Raw genomic sequence first — 23,637 nt, 5'->3', positions numbered from 1 at the left:
CTTCCTACTCGGGACTGTACTTTTAAGGCTTTGCCGTACCAGGAGCACTCTCCTGTTATCTCCCTCCCTTTAAGACTTGGCAATAAAATCTAGCGGGGCGTTATCTGCCGCCTACAATCACCTCAACCCCACCTTCAGCCTTGGTCCCTCCCTCCTGCCCATCCCTTGCAGGAGAGATACGGAAATCACGGGCGCTCCTGCTGCAGCGCTGTCGATAGCATCGCCGCTCGCCCTGCCTGCAGCACACAGCACCGCCGCTGCAGACGACTTGCAATGTCCTTTTATGGAAGAAAAATGAAAATCGCCTGCCCAGCCGCCGAGTGCCTCCAAGCCGAGCCGAGCCGACAGACGGAAACTTGCCATTTGTTGTGGTTTTGGCAGTAACGGAGTGGAGCGTGTTCCCATGCGCACCGCTCGGTTAAAAAGGGCGCAGCGAAGGCGCTGAGCTGGAGGAGAAAGCAGAGAGCTCCAGAGCAGGAGGTTTCAGGGATGCGGCGCTGATGAGGAAGATGGCAGAGGCACAGAAAGATGGCTTAGACTCTTCTGCCAGCCCGGACAAACAGGAGACAGAGCTCTGGACAAAAAGCACACACAGGCATAAATGCTCCACCCCAAACTCCCCAGTAAGACACATAGCAAAGTCCTCCACACCACATTTCCCTTTCTTCCTCATGCCAACAAATTCTGCTAAGCCACATTCACACAGACACAGGAGGATGGGGATGTAAAAGCAGGAGTTGGTTCTTGAGGCCACTGCCAGCAAAAAGAAATGGCAGGGGTCTGCCATAAGCGAGTGCCACCTTTGGCTCTGCTCAGCACTAAAGCTGTGGTGCTAAGCTCTAAGTAACAATCAAATCTAAATAAATAGGCTCAAGGAAAAGCATACAGAGAGCAGCAAGAACAACGGCTGAACAGAGAATGAGACGGGGCCATGGGACCTCCAAAATGTTTGTGCTGCTGTCAGGAAGCTGAATGAGACAGCAGACTTCAACAGCTGGGAAAACATGTTGTGAAACAAGGAGAATTAAGTAATTCTCCATATGCACATCCCACTCTGAGGCATTTTGGACAAGCTCAATTTCTCCAAGCAGAACTATCTTTTTTCTGTTGCACACACACCCTGCCAGTGCCAAATCTTGATGCAGTTTAAGCCTAAAACCACAGCGCATCTGGAGCCGGGCAGGGTAGCAACGGCCCAGCCTCTAGCACAGAAGTGATGGGCGCTGTGGTACGCGCTGGATGACATCCTCGGGAGGCTGTGTCATCCTCAACCCATCCCCTGCTGCCGGGCACTCGATTACACAAACATTTCCCCTTGCACCCTATAAAACACTTGTAACCGGATCGGGGGTGGCTGGCGCTGCCTCCTTACCGACCCCTAAATCACAAAAGCAGCTGCGTGCCCCATTACCGCACCAGGTACGGAGATCGCAGGCATCACTGCACACCCCTCAGCTTCTTCTGGAACTTTAAGTCTCGATCACACAGCAATTTATTTCAGCAAGGCCACTCGTGTCGAAGCTGGTGCAAACCGTACAAAGTGACTTACACTTATTAACGTAGGCTGTGGATGCAGCGTTAGCACCCTGCTAAGAGGAGCCATGTTCAGACACAGCTTGCTAGGCACAGCTCCATGCAAGCTTAAACCTGACTCGTTTCCAAGAGAAAATGAAGGTTGAAACCAGCTGGGTGCATCTGTTCCCAGCCAGCACCTTGAAATCAATCCTGAGACATTCACGCAGCTTAAAAAGTCATCCCCTAAAACATCACAGCTTAGCCCTGCAAATTAAAAGGACGCACAACGATCGCTGTGGCCAGGGAGCCCAACCCAAAGACAAAAAGGCAAAAGAGTGAAGGTTTCATCCATCTGACACAGGCACATCAGTGCTCATCTTTCCAGAGCGACAGTGCAGATGCCCAGCAGGCAAACCCCCTCCCCAAACACAGCCTCATTAACGGGGTGCACTAACGAACCCTGAACAAGAGGGGCAGCTGCCCAGTCTGAGGGCAATGCAATTTAGCAGCATGCAACCAAACGCCATCGCCTCTTTGTGTCCAGCCAGCACCGGAGCAGACAACAACAACAACAACAACAACAACAACAACTCGGTACAATGAAGTAACACAAATTTTAAGCTATGCAAAGGAGTTTAAGGAAAAATCTTGGAAATGCAAGTCCCTGCAATGTGGCCTGGCTATGAAATGAGTGCTGAGGGTTTGGAGCTCGCCCACCGGAGGGACCGCGCTGCTCGGTGCATGCATTATTTCCATGGCAACGGCAGCTTTCACCTCCCCATCTCTTCACCGGCTGAAAGCCCCGCAGTGCTTTGTGCTGAGACTGCAAAGAGGGGAGCAGACATCTCCCCCCATCCGCAACACGGTGCTGGGGACAGCAGCAAGCAGCCCAGGAACAAAAGCCTCGTCACCAACAACTGGGGGTGTGTGGAGGAGAGAGGCAGAGCAGAAAGGACGGACGTCCTTTTTGGGTGAGAAACTGTGCTTCCTCCAACAGGCAAAAGCGCTGCACTGGGAAGTGAGTGTGCAAGTCAACAGGCAACATGTGCCTTTCCTGGTTTTACCAGAGTTGCCAGCTTCGGTTTGCGCCGCCAGAGCACAGGGAGGGGACACACGCATGGCTAGAGATGAGAAATTCAAGCACCGCTTCCACGCAGGGATCTCTGTGCAGAATAAGAGACGGGTTGACCGAGCAGGCTGGCAAACCCTGTCACCATGCACGGTCAGTGAGCAGACACCGAGCACAACCTCAAAATTCAAACAGGTCTGAGCAAAAGCTGCCTCTCCCCAGCTCAGACTGCACACACGCAGGGAACACACCCATGGGGTGGCTTGGGCAAGGTCTGTCCTTGGCTAATTAAGCTTTTCCTCCACCCTGCAGTTTGTGACACGAAGATTCAAACCCTGTGTACTTAAGTAGGAGCCAAACTTCTCACCACGCAGCTGGAGCCATGGTGGCCCTGGCAGATGGTGCAGGCTCATCTGCATGCTCCCCGTGCAGCCGCTCAGTCGCAGAAGGTGACCGGCGGCTCTGCCCGTTGCTGAGGTTACAATTAGGCACATTTTGGACCCTGCAAAGTGCAAATGACTGGAACTACAGGTGAGACGCATAAGCAGTGACCTGAGTGTGCCTACAGCTCTTCTTATTGAGCCCAACATATACAGCCAAAATGAAGGCTTCCAGCTGGTTGCCATCACTTTACAACACATCCATAGCTGGCCCAAATATGAATCAACCCTTCTGCAAGATTTAAAGGAAAGCCTGAGAGTATCAATGTGAACTCTCAAAGCAAGACAAAGGATCCAGGTGATGGAGCACAGAAATACAACAGGACCACCATCTGGCCCTCCTCTCCCCACCCTCGAAGAGCCTTGAGGTTTCAGGAGAGGCACATTTTGACCTTTCCCTTTCCACACTTCCCCTCACTCCAGGTTCAGCTGTGCAAGTGCAGTCGTTTCAGCCAGAGAGGGACTCCTTCCAGCATCAGTCATCACCACCACCGGGGCTGCCAGCGGCACCGCTACCAAAGCCAACGCATCCTCTCCAACCTCTGCAGAGTTCCCCAGATTAGCCCTTTCCTCCCTAAGGGCAACAGTTTCCTGCAAGCAACAGCATTAACCAAAATCCCTCATTCTGGAGAGAGACGAGATAGCGGGAATGTGAAGAACCACTGCAGCTGATACCGTGAGACAGCACCACATCCTGCTATTTGAATTCCTCGGCTTCGAATCCTAAAGTTATTCAAGACTTCTAAGAAGAGCACAAAGCTACTCAGCAGATTTTCAGCTAATGAATCAACACAAGCTGTCCAGGAAACGCGAAATCCAGCCCACTGGAATGCTGCAGCCCCAGGGAAGGGAGACAGGCAGTATGCTAGGAAGGAAATGAAACAGCGAGCCAGAAGGAAAGGAACATTTCAGCACTGACCCCTCTTGCCGCAGTCACTGTGCCGCATTACACATTTGAGAGGAAAAAAAGCTGCTTCAATTCATTTTGCACATTGAAGCGTTCATGTTCTTCAAGCCTGAATTCTGTTCTGTGGTGCTGACATATGTACATTTTGAAACACACTCAAAAAAACCAACACCAAACCGGAAAACAACACATAAAAAGGTTTAAACGCGAATCAACATTGCCACCTAGCGACTGGCAAACCTCCCTGCTCACGACGCTTGGACGATCCACCAGACTCACATTTCTTTAACAAATGCTAGAATTGGATGTTAGAAAGACATTTCTGGAGATTGGAGATCTACAGTGGAATTGTGCACCTTTCCTAAGCAGCTTTCCCCTGTCAGTAAGTTCCGTTTTCCCTACAGAATGCAAAGTTCACTGCTGGCAACTTCCATTTTTCCAGACAACAGAATTCGAGTTCCTATTACCTTCCTGATACAGGCAAATGGTGGTATCATACCAGGGTGAAAACTCAAAGTTATGGCAGCTGTGAGCGTAAGGTTCATGCACTCGAGAGGAATTCCAGTGATAAGCAGAAATCTCTGCTGGGGGACAGGCAGCGCCTTGAAGATTGCACGAGAATTCGTTGTTATGGCTGAAGTTAGGCAAAGCACTTTGTAGTTTCAGTGCTGAGCATCGATACTGCACTGGCCTTGGCTCACTCAGATATAAGTGCGGGTCTGCAAACCTTCAGGAGACTGGGAAGGACGTTTCCATGCTTCTCCTTTTCCCCAGAACAGATGGTGCAGAAGCTGTGGCAGCAGCAAGCTTTCCCCGCTCCGCCCCCCATCGGGCCTGCCCATCCTCTCGTTACGGCTATTAGCAAACTTTGAGAAGCACAAAGATCTTCTGCCCTTTGAATGGATGTGTTTCAGTGAGCTCCTCAAACACGTTTTTTGTCGCTTCCAATTGAATCTGCGTTCAGGCGACGTAATAGAAGAAAAATGCAGACAATAATTCTCCCAAGGATAGCATGTAAGGCTGTTTCATCTCATTCTCCAGATATCATTAGATAAAGGATTACAATTTGGGTTTATGCCTTTTAAACACTCAGCTCGTAAACATTTCTGTATATTCAAGACAGCAACCTGTGGCATCCATATCCCTTTTTAGCCAACATCTTCCAAGGAAAGAAAGGAATACGGATGTCGTTATCAACAGTGCCCTGAAATTCATCTGAACACCCACACACTTTTATTGACATCAATAGGACCCAACAAATACTTTGACTGCTGCCCCACGCAGCCACATTAGATATTCCTTCACCTGCTATTGGGAAGTGTGAGTTGTCCTCCCAGCTCCACACTCCACAAGAGACCAAATGGCAAGTAACCCCCAATTACCTTTCTGCAGCGGGGATTAGGGCAGCTGAACCGCTTCACATCGCTGTCCAGTAGAGCTGGGAAGTTACAGAATGGACACCTGCAGCCCAAAATAAGATGCCATTAATGCAGAGTGCCAAATGCACCTTTGCTGAAAGCGGATTCAGTCAAAGAGCTATGCGGTAGTTAATAAAGCTGCCAAAAACGCCTGCCGCCAGGATGTGCCGACTACTGCCTTTTTGCTCGTATTTCTTCTTCGATCACTTCCCTGTTTGCAATCAAAATATTATATGCTCAGCAATGCTTTTGCCTGTGTAATTTAGAGGATCAGCACAGAGCTGGCAAGCAAGTCTTGGGGGAGACAAGTCTATTGAATTTTAATCTGCTTCTAGTCAAAGGCAGACCAACCCGAATAAAAACAGACCTAGGAAGGCAGAAGCCTGAATTTATAATACAGCTCTTTGAGAGTTACCTATCTCATCGTCAGCACACACTTAGGGTTTCAGGGAACAATTTTCTACAACAGCAAGTGCAGTCTGCATCCTCTGCTGGACACTTACCTGACAAGCTCATCTGCACAGGCAGCAGCCACCTCCTCCTCAGCTTTGCGCTCGTAGTATTTAAAGAGGATGTTTTCTGGAAGCACTTTCTCCAGCTCGCTGGTGGGGAATGAACACGTGCAGCTGCCTTCCATGCAGCTGAGCTCTGACTAGGGTTGGAGGGAGAGAGCTCAGGTTTAGTATGATACTGGCAAAAAGCAAGACTCAGTACCCAGAACATTTCCAAATAAACCAGGGCAGAGCCTCGCTTAGAGAGAATAGAATTTAAGTCAGCAAATGATGGCCAGAGAATGGATTTGCTAAAACAAGAGTAGTTAATCAGACAGATCAGGCCTTAAACACTGGGCATGAAGATGCTGCTGAAATTGGGATCACAGTTCATTCATTCCAAGCCCACTGTAACCAGGTAACAGCCCATTATGGTCTCTGCTCACGAACAGCATGTTGCACTCTTGTCAATATGGCCCCGTAAAATACAGCTGCCACTTTATACGTTTACATTAAATACAGATCCCAGAGTACAAAAGCATCCCACGGTCTGATCATTGTATCTTGAGGCAAAGGAGTATGCACACCTCCAAGCAGGTTAATGACTGGTTTATAGCTCAGCTAAGTACCAGGATAATTGCTAGCTAAATTGGAGACTAAGAAGGGCAGTAGTGTCAAAGGAACCAACCCCCAAATTAAGTTGGCATCACAGTGATATTAGGAAGGACAAACACTCTTAGCTAGGAGGAGACTGGCTAAGTCAGAAATCGGAGCGTGTTCTCTGTGCAGATACGATTGGTTTATTAAGCAGGAAATAAAACCCAGATGAGTGTGAGTTGTTGTTGTTACTATGAATGCTGCAGAATGTTTTTCTACTAATCCAAGTTGCTAAGCGTAGAGCACAAAAGCCGAAGGTTAGCAAAACGGAGATCCAACTGGGCAAAGTTCCCACTGCAAAGTTGTTGGCTTTACTTGACGGTCAGACTGACTTGTTGGACTGGGATTTCAGGTCAACTCCATTCAAGTGTTTACCGGGAAGCACAGTTACATCTGATTTAAGCAACACCACTAAGTAAACAGCAATGTTATCTCCCAATAGCAATTTACCCATTTCCCCCTTGTCCAGTTGAGATATTCTTACCTTCCCAGAGCCAAAAACTGCCTCCTGAGCATATTTAATTAGGCACTCCTTGCAAAACAAGTGACCATCTGCACACTGAGTTAGCTCTTCAAATGCAAACTCCCCATAGCAGCAGCGGCACTCTATCATCTGACCATCCTGCAGCCATAAACAGAGGTATTAGCATCATCAAAACACTGATAGCCATAGCAACTTACAGGCACATACAACTGCAAGCTGTAAACAGTGCCAGCATTAATTCTAAAAAATGAGCACCAGATATACACCATTTTCTTAGATATCGTATTGGGTGGTCAAAACTCACTAAGCACAACCAGAAACTCAGTTTTAAGTAACTTAATATCTACACATCCTACTTGACAGGTTCCAAAAAGCTACAGAACACATGGGGTTTTAATAATCCTTAGCTCACACACAGAGGAGCATCTTGGGTTCAGGAAGCTCCAATCACAGAGAAGCAGCAGAGAGTACACACAATTCATATGGGGAAAACCAAGCTTCAGGTCTGTTGCCTTCTAAAGAAAGATTTACCCATCTGCCTGGAGAGACCTTGTCTCGGCCTCTGCACTGCAGGGGTGGAGATGCCACTGTTAAAGTCTGAAGGTCCAAGTCTTCTCCAAAGTTTAAAGAGAAATGGGCACTGAGAACAAAATGGTAACCCACAGCTGCTGAGCTGATCTCGAACTTTTCTCTCTTTGTTTCAAGGGAAAGACCTGATTTTCAGGTTTTTAAAGAGTCCTTTCTACAGATGAGGAAGGCCTTTCCCTGGCAGAACTCCAACATCAGCAAACCTGTTTCAAACAGCCATAACGGCAGCAGCAAGAGCAAACCTGGTACTATTCTATCGCAATGTTTGTTCTGGCCAGTAAATACACAAGCAGCAGCTGCCTGAATTACTATAGATCATTACATGCATCAATACGATCTTGCTGGACTCAGCTCTTGTCTACCTTTTCTAAGAGCCAGCCAGCAGACACTCTGCAGGTTTTGCCAGCTCAGCAGAAGCAGCACAGTGCAAATGCAGCATCAGAAAAGCTCTGTTCCAGATACCAAAAGGGTCTGTGAAGTAGGAAGTGCAAAACAGTGTCTATGCATAAGCTGAACCCAGGGGACCACATTACAGATACTGACCTTCTGATACTGCTCCTCATTCATCTGCAGAGCAAGGAGAAAGTCTGCGTGCTGTAAGAAAGACATGTGCATCTGTATTTACAGAACAGATAAAGCAAATTTCCAGCCTCTACGCTCTTTTACATTATCTCAGGACTCACAAACCACCATAAAAGGCTCGCCGCCTGCTTACAATATCCTCAGCCCATCCTTCCCATCCATTACGCTATTTATGATTCAGCTAAAACAGATGGGAGAAGCAAAGGCAGCAAGAACAAAGAACCAAATTCTGTGTTACGGAGAGCTGTGGCTTGAGGTTTCACGGGCAGAGATGATGACCTCAACCAATGGGCCCGTCCAAAGGAAGCCCCAAAGAACATTAGCTTTGTGTTTCAAAGGAGACACCATCCATCTGCCCTAGAGACAAGGACCTTTAAGAAGCTACTTTAGGAAGGGCTGTAGGTGCAGAGCTGTGAATTCAATCCTTCCTCAGACTGTGAGGGGAGGACAACACACCAGTGAGCATGGTAGGGCTCTGCTTCAAAAAACTTATGGTCCTCAGCACAGAGCAGGATGTTCTGGAGAGACAGGACTGCCAACTTGTGGAAGGCAGAGCGAGTGGACAGACTGCCTTGGGCCTGATCACTATGCACCACCAACACTGAGCTGCAATTACAAGCTCTAAAGCAGCAGAGAAGCCTGCTAACAATTAGAGGGAAGAATTAATCAGCAAAGCTTTTACTACTTTGTAGCAAAAAACCATCCAGAATGGTGGTGTATCATAGACTATAAATCGCCATCAGCAGATATATGGAAGGTTTTCAGCAGCAAAAGTAGCAGCTATATATTTAAGTAAATAGGAAACTTTGTGCTTGGTTTTTTCCTACAAAAATGAGTTACTTTGGTAGTAAAGGGGCAAAGGTAGTCAGTTACTCAACGTTTTTTTCCACATTTGAATTTCTTTAAGAGGCAGATTTCCATGTTTAGGGCCAAGACCTCTACAGTAGCTGAAGTCGTTCACACCACAAGATCAAAGCAGCTGCCATCACTCACCTCTGCCATCTCTTTAACTTTCTGCTCATAGAATTCCTGCTCCAGTAGCACCGGTGGGAGAAGAGAGAGCTTGTCATAGGACCTCCAGTGCCGCCTCTTATTCTCTAGGAAGAACATGCGCTTCTCAATTTTCACATCCCCTAAAGCAGAGTTAAAGGCACAATGAAATGGGATGGAGCAGCCAGAACAAAGCTTAAATCCCTCTTCCTCCACACATCACCAGCTGCATAACTTCAGCATCTCAAACAGCACCGTACCAAGCAGAGGTACTAATGAAGAATATATCCAAAATATGCACCAGACAGTGACAGACACGTAGCTGTTTTGGGACCACATCGCTTTTCAAGAACAGTACTTTCTGCTGCAAGCCAGTTCAGCTTACAATAACGATGCAGAGAGCACAATCCATGCAGCTTGGTATTTACCTTGCTCAAATTTGAAGTCTATATATGAATACTGATTCATTTCTTTCCTCCTTTTTCGCTTCCCACTAGTTTCGGGAGACAGCTCCTGCCATTTTTTGATAGCATCTGAAAAGGCCTAGAAAACAACACACAGACTTAAATCCTGCCTGTTCCTGGAAGAAAGCAGAAGCACAAACTTCAAATCAAAACACAGTACAAATGTGTGCATAAGACTGATCCAAAACCAGAACGCCAAACACCCCATACAGAGGCAAGTACCTCTCTTTCCTTTGCCTACTTTGTCGCTTTATGCACACATAAAGCAATCAATCCATAAACACAAAATATCTGAATGACACTTCACAACACCTCAGCTATTAACTCGAACACAGCTCATGTCCACTTCGATGCCACAGAACTGCCTTGGTGCTTTTTTAAAAAATTAAGTCTAAATACTGCCTGCTCCATCAAGAGTTTTTGTTTTAGTTAAGGCCTGGAATAGTGGAGGAGGATGCTCAAGCAAGAGGAGCCTATCAGAGGAGCAGATCCAAGTCAAAAGCTTGAAGCCCCATTTACATTCAGTTTGTTGATACTTAAAACAAGTGACTTTGCAGCTCTGTTACAGTGAAACTCTTTTATGAGGAATGCAGGACTCATTCCACAAGTCATAAGAAGAAACAGGACAGCGAGACTTGGGCTCCTTTTCAATTACACGCAGTCAGTTAACTAATAGCAGCAGTTAAACGTTTAAAGATTTAGCTAAATGTCTAGGCTTTATTGGCAATTTTACCGCACTTCAGTGGCAATGCACACTTCTCAGCTTAATGTATCACCCACCATCAACTAGCTAGCGTTTCCCCAGTTCTCCTATTAGAGGAGAGTAAGAACTTCCTGCAGCATTCTGTCTGGCCAATAAATTTGGCAAGTCTCTACTAAATGAATTAATACTGCTTGAAAGGAAAGGAAGATTATTTTAAAAAACCCATATCCACACACTAGCAGATGGTACAGTAAGGCAAAAGACATCGCACTGCTCTCCACAGACACAGGAGATAACCCTAGAAAGAAAACAGACTTGAAGTGGAGAACCTTTCGTGTGATTGCATAGTGTCCCTTGAGTTCATGCAGTGCCCACTTGATGTCTTGGCTGCTCAGCATTTTGAAGTCTGCCATAAGGAGGTCAGCTGCCTGAATAAAGCACCGCTGATCAAGTGGGGCAAGTTTGGAAAAGTCAAAGTAGTCCACTTTAGGCACCTAAGGAAAAAAAAATGTGAAAAATATAAAAAGGTTACAACAAATACACACGAGAACGCCCCAAACCACTCTTTCAGTGAGCAGGACCTTCTGCAAGACCACCCAAAACTCAGGTTACATGGCATCCAGTTCCAAGCACACGTCTAACCATCAGCTTCAAGCGCAGCTCTGCTCCTAGCAGGACCCACACCACACAGTTTAGAGCCATGGTGTGTGTCTGCATGAGACAGTGAGGAGAGGATACATTTAGGTTACCATAAAGGGTGAGGAACTTTATTGGCCTGAGGTTAAGAGAGCTTCCAAGAGTAGAAAAAGGTATTCAATATTTCCCTCTCTCAGGCCACACGCTGTTATTTCAAATACTCAAAGCAGCTCGGAGAGAAATGTTTGTCGAATTGATTTCTTAAAAAAATAGATAAAACCAAGAAACTGTAGGGAGCTAAGCAGGAGGAGGAGCCTGAAAGGCAATGCTTCAAGGCCACACAAGAGATGTGAGGGTCAAGTCTACTTCATGTGATTGAAGGACCGTGGCATTCTTGTACCAGTTACCAAAACGAACACTTTGGAGGGCAGCTGACAGGCAGGCAGGGCAGAGCATCCTGCTCAAGGCAAAGGAGCAGACACGGTGCAGCTACGCAACAGCAAAACACGAGAGTCCTCCTATGAGCAAAACCCAGAGGCCTCCTGTGAAAGTACGGCTCAACAAAGCACTCTAAATACGCACTGGCAGAACCAGACATCCCCAGATCCACTCGGGTTGAACAGACCGATGAGAGGCATGCTGTAGAAGAGGATACTCTCACTTGCCTTTGTCTCGTCTTGGCTGGCAAGCAGGCTGCTGCTGGGATTTAAAACCACTCTGCCTTCCTTCTTTGGGTAATCTGGATTTTCCAGAAGAAAGTTACAAAGTCTGAAAAGATAAATACAGTTATTTCAGGGTCTGGGAGCTCAGGTTTATTCCTCGCTTGTCCAATTTTTAGTATCCTATAATTATGAGGCTAGGCAGGCAAGTCCCAGCCTGCCCTGTAAGAGACAAGAGGTCCTAGACTAGAGCAAACTGCAAGTAAATGACTGAGAATCAAGTGAAGAATTATTTGTCTGTACAACAGGAGAAGGAAAAGCAAATATATTTGTCTTTTAACAACCATGTTTACACAAGAGAGGCTAGAAACAAACCTACATCTCTCCATGCCAGAGGTGAAATATCAGGCTTAGTTCCCCCTCACATCCATGGCACCTCCTTTGGGCACACGTCAAATCCTGCACAACTACGAGTTATGGATTATGAACTTTCTGCTACTCTGGAATTAACATTACGAAGAGCATACAAGAAAGAACAGCCACAGCATTAATCAAAACCTCGCTGCCATCTACTGCAGCTAGTACAAAATCATGCATGGAAAAGCATATGAACCCCTGTGAAAGGTGGATGTCTTCCTCAACAGGAAATTACAGATTCAAATCTGAAGTTAAGCCTCCAGTCTCCATCTACTTTCACATTAGAGCAGAGGCAGAAACATGCTTAAACTGTGTTTACATAGAGTATGTACCCTGAACAGAGGTTTCATTGCAAAATAAAGCTTGAAAGCACACCAGCATTCATTAACCCCCTCTAGAAACCAGTCTAGTGAGAACAGCACTTAGAAAATAATCACTAAAAATTGCTGAAAAAATGCACACTAGCTTGCATGCAGCATACTTCAGGTCCTGTCACAATCAACCATATTTTTTTCAGGTAAATTTAGTTTAACTGAGTATTTCAGCTTAGAAAATACTCTAGCAAGCAGTTTCAGAATATCCCATTGCTGCAGATCCACAGATACTTCAGAGGCAGTTCTGAAAGGGAAGATTGCTGTGGGCTCTGCCTGCATCAGACTTTCCCAGCTTATTCTGCAGTATCACTGACCAGCTGTGCTGGCTGGGCCAAGTAACAGAAGCTGTTCCTCAGTTTCCCCAGCTGTAGGACAAAATCCTTCTGAAAGGAGGCAGGAAAGCGATTAACATTTGTAAAACTTCTTGCAGGAGAAGGTGCTAGGTTGCAGCAAAGACATAATTGCAGCTAATTTACAGTCCTGATGTCAGAAATCAGTCCCTAATTAAGAAATCTGAACTGGTTTGAAGCATTAACCCACTATCAAGGCATGATTACTTTAGCCCTGCTTTCACATTCAAAGCAGAGGCATTTCTTTTTGTTTAATCAGGTATCGACATATTGAGCCAGAAGCTTTTGACTGAGCGTGAATGCGCCTGCACACAAAAGCTGAATAGATGATACCCTGCTAAGAGGAGCTCCCACATCTTATCTTCCACATCAGCTGAAAGTTTTAAGACTGTCATTACGGAAAACAACAAAATATCTTGGCACTGAGCATTTAATAGCTTCCAACCATGCCCCCCCCCAATCCCTTTTGTGGAAGATAACTGTTTTAATCCAACGAAACAGAAACTTCAAGGAGCTCAAATCACTGCGAGGGTTTCAGCTGGGGCACAGTCAGAATACATTTGAACTATTCTGCATGTTGCCATTTCAATGCTGGGGATTTTCAGAGATGTTAACCTCCAATGGCTGACAATTAGTTAAGTGGGTCCCAGCGTGCCCCGCACGCACACTTGCGGCACTGTTCATTAATATCTACACCGCAGGACACAGAGCCAGTTAAAAGCCTCATCCCTGCCCAAACCCAGCCACCCTTATTTATTATATTTCAAGCCTGATTCAGCTTGACACACCATGGAGATCAAAGAGACCCTGCCAGCGAGGCTGACCAGTGCTTTGACCCATTTGTTCTCATACAAAAGACGCAGTGACAACTCAAAAGATAGTTTGGTTAAAGGAATAAAAATATGGAGAAGAAATCTTTATCATCCAGTAAGCGGGTAATGCACCACTGAGCAGACACTGTAGATGGCCTACAGGGAAGCCTGTAAGCACCTTTTCATCTCACTGGGTCTGTGGCACACAATAGAAGAGAAGAGATTTCGGGAGCAAAAAGGGAAGGAACACATTAAGGCCGATAGAAGCTGATACTGGGAATTAATTCTATCAGGCTTTGCTAAATCCCCGCAGGACACAATTTGTGAGAGGGGATGCTTCTCATGATGAGAGTCAGATGCCCAACTTCAACAGCCTGATCGCCCCGAGGAATGGCCCTACCTCTCTTCTACACTCCCAATGCAACCACCCACACCAAGAACACGCTGTGGGCACCTGAAAGCTGCTCTCAGGCTGACCACGACACCGCTGCAGGGAAAGCACTTTGGAAAGATAAGGAAGAAGTTACAGTTTGATGACTTTGTAACCAAGAAGCCCTGCTTTGGAGACATGACTATGCCCAATGGACAGGATCATCCTTAGTTCCTTGCCAGTAAACTTCTTCATGGCCCAATAATTCTAAGCTTCACGCACTTGAATACCGGTTAATTAGTGCCCTAGTTAACTGGAAAGGGCATCGGATTCATACAAGATAGAGTGAAAACTCTGGCAACCAACACCTATTCTTCATTCTTGTATCATTCAGTGACAGCTGCAGAGAGAGAGAGGGGCCACCAAGCAACAGACACAAGTCACAAGTGATTTACTTCAAACCGCTCTCCTCTGTGCTGCTGGTGCCAACACACAATCCTTCGCTCTTCGGCTGTGCAAGCTTTACCCCAAAGGGTAGGGAGATGATGCAACTTATCAATAAGGTTAATGACTGTTTTTAAACTTTTAACAGTCCCCAAGCTGATTGTTCATTTCTTTTACTTCCTTCTTGGCTCACACTTCTGCTCAGTTTGACCAAAATCAGTCCATCAACAGGTATCCACAATCAATCCTACCAGCCCTTAAATGTGTTTGCTGTATTCTATAGTCTATCTGCAATAAAGTGATGTGAGAGAACTCAAACAGTACCACAGAGGGGATATAAGCCAGTATCATGACACTGAATACGGGAGTCCAAAACAGCTTTACCTGGAAGAAGCCAGAAGCCAGTGAAATTAAGAGGTAGGAAACTATTTTCTCTAACTCAGACTCACCAACCCACCTTAATAATACATTTTATAAAAGTCATCTCAACATCTTAATCCTGACACTCACCCTTTTTAAGAACCTTAGTAACAGTTAAGAGGAAACTGTATGCAATATCTTCAAATAAGCAAATGATCCTAAAAGCAGAGAAGCTACAGCACAATGTCAGAATGAGAGGGGATTTAAGAAAAGCTCTATTAGAAGGAAAAAGAAAATGTCTCTGGTGCTTGGCACTATTGGTGCAGTGCTGAGTCCCAGCCTGGAAATGCTCTAGAACAGGTGAGGAAATGGCAATGTGACTGCAGCCAGGCTGGTGCACGATACACCCTGGCTCTTGGCTCTATACTTACACATTTAAGTCATAGCAGTTCTTGATGCTGATTAGCTCTTCAATATATTCCTTCTTCACATCTGGGAATCTTGCTTCCTACAGCAGGAAAAGCTAAAGGTTATGTAGGTATTAGAGGAGCTGTGTAGCACAACCTAGCACAAGAGCACCAAAGACAGAGGGTTTATAGGTAATTATCTAGCATGCTCCAGAGACAAGGGCCAAAACGGATTTCAAGAGGCCATTTATATCTATCCAGCCTGGATACTGCACAAGCTGTTGGCTTTCCTTTGCTCTGCAGGATGACTGCTAACAGCTCTTTCCCACAAGAAGAGCATGGGCAGTGATGTGATGAATGGCTGCGGGCAGTCGGCCTAACGCATGATTCAGGCTGGATGGAAAGACGAGAGGCACGTAGGTCTGATCTACAACACAACCAAAGCTAATATTTACCTTCAGACAGAAGACTGAGGAGCTCCAGACTGTGTGCTGAAATACAACATTCCACAGCAAGAGGAAATAACCCAACGATATGTACACCCACCCAAAGCACCCAGACACGCCGAGATGGGAACAGACAACAAACCTTTACTGGCATTTCTATGAAAGCTCTCCCAGCGTCAGTCACGTAGCAAACAGCACCCCTTGCTGCTCTCTCTCGTTGGGTTTCTGTACATGTATTGCCATCGATTGCACCGTAGGATATTTTGCTTTGCAACACTGAACTGGCCAGGGTTGTCAAGCAACCCTGACAAGGCAAGAGGATCTGTTTGCCCATCCCAAAGCAAGTCACTGATCAACGAGGTCTTACTTGGAAAGAACTGAATTTTGTCAGACTGCTACTTAAAGAATATTTTCCTCAAGCCAAGTTTTCCCAAATAGAATCAGATATGGGATGTGGAGGGAAGACTTGGAGGGGATGGCAGTAAGATACAGATGCAGTAAAACACGCTTGTTTGCAAAGAAGTATTCTATAAGGCATCAAGAGAGAGCTTTCCTCCCTGGTGATGGAGGGAAGGAGCATACACTGGAGAGGAAAACATCAGACATGTGACCATGCACCTCTAAGCCTTCCCTACCCCACCCTCTATCCCTCTGCCAGCGGTTACTGTTGCAGTTTTGCTCATAGAGCTCTACATCTATTCCTAAACCAGCTCCACAGAGGTGGGTTAGGAATCAGCCAAAAGCAAACCAGCAGAACTGAGAGGGCAGTAGCCTCTAAAGGAACAGACCCCTGTTATTTCACCTCATCGTGTCCTTGAGACCCTGCAACCAGTTCTGCTAAATCTCTGTGGCCAAGAGCCCATCCCAAAGCAAACAGTGCCCTCAAGATTCGCATCCTCTCACTGCTTTTGCCATAGCGCCGAGGTAACTCTTTCAAACCAAAGTTTTCCAAGACAGTTCATGGCATTGCATGCTCCTCACCTTGTGCACAGCTGAGAAGAGGACTTGCAGCTGAAGTCAACAGGGCCATGCTTTGAGTATGTGAAACACTACACACCTTGAAAAACCTGTCTGAAAATAACATGCACACTGAAGGCAAACAAGCCCTGGGAATACTCACTGTCTCTCTGATGAGCAGCGCAGTGAGGTCTTCATCCTGCCCAGCAGCTCCTTGTTCTGGGACATCGCTGGAGCCAAGTTCGTCAGAGCCCTGTGCGGGGAATGCTGGACCTGGCTGTTCGTTGTCTATCGCTGCCTGCTGGCCCCTCTCTTCTGGTGGATGTGCTGGCTGGGGCGAAGCGGGACCTGGGATCCCGTCCTGCGGCGGCTCAGGTCGGGGGAAGGCTGGCCCAGGAGCCTCCTCTCCATATGCCCTCAGAGATCCTGGGTCTGCTTCAGGCTGCCCTTGCTGAGGAGCACAAACGTTTACTACAGCGTGTGGCTCGGCTTCTGAGGGCTGGAAGTACGGGTGATTCAGCTGGCTCTTTTCCTGGAGCCCCTGGTCTGTAGTAGCTGCAGCAGCTGTGCCACCCAGGTTTTGCTCTGGCTCCACATCCCCTCCTTGCCATCCCTGGGCTTCCACCTTTTCCTGCTGTTGTGGCGGAAGGTCTGCTTTCTCCAGACTACTGATTTCTCTGTTAACAACAGGCTGTGGGCTTGTCTTTATTGCTGGAAGCAAACTTGGCCCAGGCTCCTCATTACTTCTAAGTTCAAACCCGGGGCCATTAAGCTCAGATGGTCCAGGCTGCTGCAAGGCAAAGTTCATCTTCTCATCCCTGCTTGGTCCAGCACTGCTCTCCACCACGTCATTATGCTGGACTCCCCGGCACAGCAGAGCCGAGTTCTCATCTTGCAGATATACGCTCTTCAATGGCCCAACAGTGCTTTTAGGTCTTCCTTCTTCCACGGTGTTTGCACCCTGCCATTGAGCAGCAGGTCTGATGACATTGGGACGCAGAGGCTGCTGATGCTTTGGAGTCTAAAATAAACCAAACAGACAGATAAGGGTAAGTAGGAGTTCTTGTCTGCATGTCAAGAGGCCTTGCTCCAGATGATCTTTTACATCTAATCAAGCTTCTGATGGAAAACAGAGGAAAAGTCTGTTTAGCAAGATGCTTAATAAGGCATAAAACTGCAACCCACATATCTTTGTTTCACTGCACTCCATCCTCAGTCTGTCTCCAGGTGCTAATAGAATATTTGGCAGAACTGGGGATGCTCAGGACTTTCAGACTGGAATAATTTCCTGAGCTCACCCCAGTCCCCACTTCCATCCCAGTAAAATGGTCTGGGAAGGAGGAACTAACTGATGGCATATTTACATTCTCACCAGTTTATTTGAACAGGCAGCAGGAACCAAAGCTCAAAAACGTTCATCTCTGGCCTTGTTCTTGCCCCTGGCAGTCTAGGACTGCTGTGTGCCAGAGAGTTTGAAAATGGTCTGCCACTGTTTTCAACTAAAAAACAGAAGGGTCAGCTTCACGACACATCTCAATGCCTCCAGTTAATGGATCAGAAAAGCGGAATATATTCTTCATGTAGTTTAGATATGAAATTAGATGCTTAAAATAAATCAGGGTAAGCTAAAGCCTTTGGCCTTCCTCTGTGTGACTGCCTGTGCCAGTGGAGAGACGTTTACCAGGGTGGCTGCCTTTGTAAACTGCAAAAATGTCTGCAACAGCCCACCAAGAACCCAAACAGCACAGAGGGGTACAAAGCGCGCAAGGTGAAACAAGGCACGTTTTGAAAACCCTTTTACAAAGCACTCCACCTATCTGTATTTAGGTAGATAACTTTATGGAATCTACAGCCTTTGCTAAATAAAACTTAAAACACAAGACAGTTTAACGGTCTAGTTCTCCTCTCCTGTGCCCAAAATATGATTAAACATTTAAAGCCAGCAAAATGCCATCATTTCAATGTTCATTTTAGCCATCATAAGTAAATTGCTGTAATTGGACAGGACTCTCAAAGGAATGCATCAGATATTTGCACAAGAGTTGGCTAGAAAGGCCACGAATCAAGCAGGGCAAGTACAAGAATGAAAAACTACCTCTGCCAAGATGACTACATCATCGTCATCTTCCTCACGCTTCTTCTCTGGCGGCGTTTCCAGCAAAGGCAACTCTTCATCCGAGGAATCCGATATCGTGATAAGACCTTCATCCCTGCGGTTTATCCAGTCTGTAGTAAAGTAAAGTCAACTATTTGCTAAAGGTAAATAACTGAAATTACAGGGCACAAGCACCAAAACCCCTGAAAAAGCAATCTTCACATTTGCATTGCAGCAAGAGGGAAGAAGCGCTCAAAGTTCACTGGTTCCTCCGCAAATTCCTGTTACAGCCCTCTGAGCAGAACACCCGCACAAACCACAGCTGCGAGGACCACAGCGGCACACACGTTGACCAGTCACTCACCAACACTTACACAGAGTAAGACTTTTACAGATTTTTCTAGCACAAACTTCGGCACAAGTCAAGCTGCTGCAAAAATTGTACTGCACAAGCCACATACAGAGCACTCCCTAATTTTTGCAGAGAAGCCCTGGACATTCAGTATGTCAGGGATGATACATTTGCTTTTATTAATGTGCAGTGCATTCCAGAGGCAAGATAAGGTTCACTGTGCAATTCGGTCTCTTCCAAAATAGCGTGACATTGCAGGAGCACCTCATGCAAGGCTGAGATAGGGCCCCGGGCTGTGGGAGCAGCAGATATCCTGCTATTAGATGACAACCTTGTTCCTCAAGGCCTGTCAAGAGTGGAATATAGATGCTACTGAGCATGGCTGCTGGAGCTCAGGACAGACACTCTGGCCAGAACCAGAGGGTTTCTGAGCTGCAAAGATAGCATAGAACCATGCTTTTCCTTCGATTTGACACGTTTCGGCTTATGCTTTAGTGTAAGTATTAATGATATTAATTTACCACCTTTCAGGCATATGGAGAAAGCACCATTTTGAATTCCACTCTTGAAGGAAGTGGTATCAGTGCATAGAGAGACCTGTGAGGGGATGAATGCAGAGCCAGCCTCTCCTATGAGGTCCTCAGAAGGGCCTCAGCTCACCGTAAGCCCCTCAGATCTGCTGAAATACCTCTACATGGTGTTCCCAAGGAGTCTGCAATGTGACCTAATGCAGTACAACATGAGAAAGAGCCAAATATTTTGCATGTCAGCATAAAATGAGAGAATTTTCTGTAGGTGGCTGTGAAGTAGGTGTGACAGAGCAGGGAATGACAACAAAACAGACCACTAGCAGGTTCTCATTAACACTGCTCTTGCAAGCTCAGTATCTGTGAATCCTGTCTGTAAGCAGAGTTTTAGTAAGAGAGTTTCAGAAATACGCACAAATCGGTACTCACCTTTTCCTCTGTGGCTACAGAAGCTGTTCAAGTTAATCACTTCTTCATTTCCACCTCTCTCTGCCATTTTAAACAGCTGCACCCAACAGCATCAATGCCCGGGCATGGCAGTCAGGCTCGCGTGAGGAACTAGAAGGCAAAATAAGAACAGGAGAGAATAAGGCAAACACAGTAGCGTCCTAAATGGGCTTTCACAAGACTCAGCTGCTACATCATTTTGGGGTTCTCCTGGCTCTCCCTGAGGGTATTTTTCTGTAGCCCCTTCTCAGTGCCTAAAAGCAGACAGGTTTCCGTTGTCTTCTGCTGCGATAGTTAACAGAGTCAACTGAAGGGTGCAATCAGGCCTGAGACGCTTCTCTGGGGAAGACACACAGGCAGTTATAGCTAAAGGGAGGCGAGATGCAATTTTGTCCAGCCAGGACTCAAACCCTCCCCACGCGTGGATCTCCCGTTTCCAAGAAGCCAAAAACCTGATGCATCAACTCACATCGCGTGTTTCTGCCACCATCTCCTGGTGACAGCAGCAAAAGCCACTTGCCTGAGCCGCCACAGGGCGACATCACATAAGCCTGCAGCCCAAATGTACCAGTTGATGTCATTACAACCATCCCCTACCGCACGTCATGCCACGAAACCACACCACACACAGGCGCTGCAGAAATGGCTTTGAGCTCACTTCCACAATGTCCACGTTGTTAACACGTCGGAGGGAAGGCAGTGAGCAAGCGAGTGGTTTGTGCCTGCGCTGTGAACCAGCACAGGAATAAGTCACATTTACAGAGCACGCTTTCTTGCCATCATATGCTATTTTACAGAAAAGACCTCCCTGATTTACAACACCCCCCCATCAATGAGGGTTTGGTACAAATTCCACCATGCACACCCGCTCTCAAACCAAAAAGAGAGCACGGCAGGGATCGGGGTCCTGCAAGGACTGAGCTTTTGGGACTAAAACGTGCTGCTACCCCCACCTGTTCTCAGAGAGGCACAATGAGGCGGCTGGGGGCTCCCGAACAGGATTAGGAGATCAGAGGAATCCCAGCAACCTGAACAGTAGGTTTCCATTTTACGCTCTGTCAGCTTAGAGCTCTCAATTCCCGCTGTCGCAGAGCGGCTGAATACGTACGTGAACCCTGAGCACAATTTGATCACTGGAACGAGAAAGGAGGTCTTTTCCTTGAGAAGTATTCATCTCATGATTAGAGCACGCAGGAATCTGTCTTATTAAATATTTACAGCTGCATAAGTTGAAAGAAAATGGTGGGTGTGCTACAAGATCCTGTTTGCTAGTGCACAGGAGCAGTGTACATTCCTCCTCAGTATCTCCTCTGCAGGGAACGGGATTTGCAGCCAGGACAGCACAAAGACATCAGTGCAGATGCTAAGCACACACCCCCAAGGAACTTGCCATTACCATCTTCAAAATATTTTCACAGAGGATAATAAAATTAAGAAAGTATGATGTTTCAGTGGGACACTGGGTTAAGGAACTGCAGAGGCCTCTTCTAACCTGCATTACTATGAATGTTCAACTACCCTCAGCAGCTCACCCTATTTCTAGGAAGCAGCTCCAAGTGTATCATGGGCATATTCATGCTTTGAAAACACTTCAAAACCAAGATTCTGGGAGTGTTTCCACCAGGTTCTTCAGCTTCTGCCTTACAAGGAAGGCGAAATAAATCTCATTACATTCACCAGAATGGCATGAAAGCGCTGTTCTCATCACTGCAGACAGGCGCTGGAGTGGCAGCTCTGTGGCTGGGTCACTGCAAGCATATTGGTGAAACCCTGTCCTTTTTAAAAGGTCACATCCACATTATTGCAGTTGTATTTTCCCTTTTTTCCTGGTACTCATGAATAGCGTTTTTCCACCCTTAGCCCTCCCAGCGCTGTAGAAAACAAGATCAAAACGCTTCTTGCCATTTCAAAGATGGAGAAATGGAAGCGCAGAAAGGACCAGCGTGGCCAAGGCCACCAAGCAGGGTGGCAGCAAAGGCAGGAGCAGCCCCAGGCCTCTTCAGCTCACATACCCATACCCACAGCTTCTGCTTCCATGCAGGTTGGTCCTGCACCTCCCTCACCAACCAACAGCACCTGCCTCATCTCAGCTGCCTTTACGCAGGCTCACGTCCAACACAGGAACCCCTGGGCAGGCAAAAACAGTGAAGAGATAAATCACAAAACCAACATTAAGGCTGTATTATCCATAGGCAAATTTGGTTCCGCCAGAGAGGAACGTGCATACTTCAACCTGGAGCGCCAAGGAAGAGGTACAAGGAAATAATCTGTAATGAAATTTGGGATAACAGAGCGTCTATCCCCTGTACAAGACGTGCAAACATCAGCAAAAGACTCATGGTGGTTTAAAAGCAGGAATATCATAAATATAATTAACTGCAATACAGTCAAGGCAACAAAGATAAAAAGCCAAGCCTGAAAGAACCGGCAATGAACCGCTTTTCTATTTCCAAACCGACTGCATAAAGCCCCAAGCAGTGTAATAAAGCACTGCTTGGAGGGTAAAAGCCAAGCTTTCACCATGAGCTAGCAATTCATTTTGTCAATACTCAATACGGAGCTCTAGTTAAACAAATATCTATAAGCACGGGCCAGTTCCATCTAGTGGCATGAATAAGAAGTTTATTCATGTTTATAGCACCAGGCTGCCAAGAATGTGAAGTAACAAGCTCAAAGCCACCCTAGGGTCTTGCCCTACATAAACAACATCATAAAAAAGCAAGCAAGACAGATGGAAAGAAGCTGTCCCACACCACCTCGCTGATTTCAGCACTTATTTATAGGTACAGAATAAGGCTTCCCATAACCAAGCATTACCTTGACCATCAGCTTTTTTGCTATGCACTCAAGGATAGGATACTAGAACAATTTTTAAACAAAAAAGACCCGGCAGCAGGCAGATAAGCACTTCTCAAGCTTTTTTTGGGGGGGGTTTCTCTCATCTTTCTTAAAAACTCTCCCCTGTGCTACACCACACAAACTGCACTTGGGACTTGAATCCCTGTATGGTATCAGGGTGACACAAAACGCTCGTCACGACCTCAAAGCCCCCCATCGACAGCGCAGTGAAGATGTGGTCCCACCAAATCTCCCCTCTGCTTTCCCACATTACTCCGGGTATTCACGACCCCACACATCCAGGTTGTTTCACTGCATGGGCAATAAAATCCTCCCTGTTCAGGTTTCTTCCTTTAGCAGCTTGAAGGGAGAAGAAACCATGAACACAACAGCTATTGGAAAAATCAGAGACCATCAGGGACTTACACGTAACTGTTCTCTGAACTGACTGGATCTTACAGTGACAGTTGAAACCCCCCACATTTTCTGAACGCTTCTTACACCCAAAAATAAAATTTCCAAAGCCACCAGTCCCAACCACTACTACGAGTTGCCAGATCTGCCGCTAAGAGGTGAAGCGGGTCCAGGTGTACACAGAACGCTCACGCAAAGACATGCAAAACCCATTCAAAACCCCTGCAAACACCACGTTGTCTATTTTTAGCCTAACCTAAAAATAGCAAGTGACAGTTCTGTGGATATATTTAAACTCCTGGTAGAGGCAGGCGTTTCTGGAGTGTAGTAACTGGAGCAGAACTCAAACCCGCTCCCTCCACCTCGCATTTGTGCTGCAATGAGCGTCTTCAGACGGTACTGGGATTTAAAGCAACGGTTGAGA

General features: G+C 46.5%; 1 protein-coding gene across 1 annotated transcript in view; it reads right to left on the bottom strand.

The window, feature by feature from the left end:
• Positions 1 to 20,010, bottom strand: part of RNF216 (ring finger protein 216) — a 59,732-nt gene extending 39,722 nt beyond the window's left edge. The window contains exons 1-12 of the mRNA XM_010187898.1: positions 19,944 to 20,010; positions 18,636 to 18,766; positions 16,704 to 17,561; positions 15,162 to 15,238; positions 11,610 to 11,712; positions 10,638 to 10,802; positions 9,570 to 9,684; positions 9,145 to 9,284; positions 8,113 to 8,163; positions 6,982 to 7,119; positions 5,853 to 6,001; positions 5,314 to 5,392 (exon numbers count right to left, since the gene is read on the bottom strand). Coding sequence (XP_010186200.1) covers positions 5,314 to 5,392; positions 5,853 to 6,001; positions 6,982 to 7,119; positions 8,113 to 8,163; positions 9,145 to 9,284; positions 9,570 to 9,684; positions 10,638 to 10,802; positions 11,610 to 11,712; positions 15,162 to 15,238; positions 16,704 to 17,561; positions 18,636 to 18,766; positions 19,944 to 20,010 — 2,073 coding nt within the window. The remainder of the gene's footprint in view (positions 1 to 5,313; positions 5,393 to 5,852; positions 6,002 to 6,981; positions 7,120 to 8,112; positions 8,164 to 9,144; positions 9,285 to 9,569; positions 9,685 to 10,637; positions 10,803 to 11,609; positions 11,713 to 15,161; positions 15,239 to 16,703; positions 17,562 to 18,635; positions 18,767 to 19,943) is intronic.
• Positions 20,011 to 23,637: the final 3,627 nt, after the last annotated feature.

This window comes from Mesitornis unicolor, unplaced genomic scaffold, assembly GCF_000695765.1.
Source record: "Mesitornis unicolor isolate BGI_N332 unplaced genomic scaffold, ASM69576v1 scaffold19367, whole genome shotgun sequence".
NCBI lineage: Eukaryota > Metazoa > Chordata > Aves > Mesitornithiformes > Mesitornithidae > Mesitornis > Mesitornis unicolor.
Note: the sequence above shows the minus strand (reverse complement) of the source record. Positions and strands in the feature narration are given on the sequence as shown.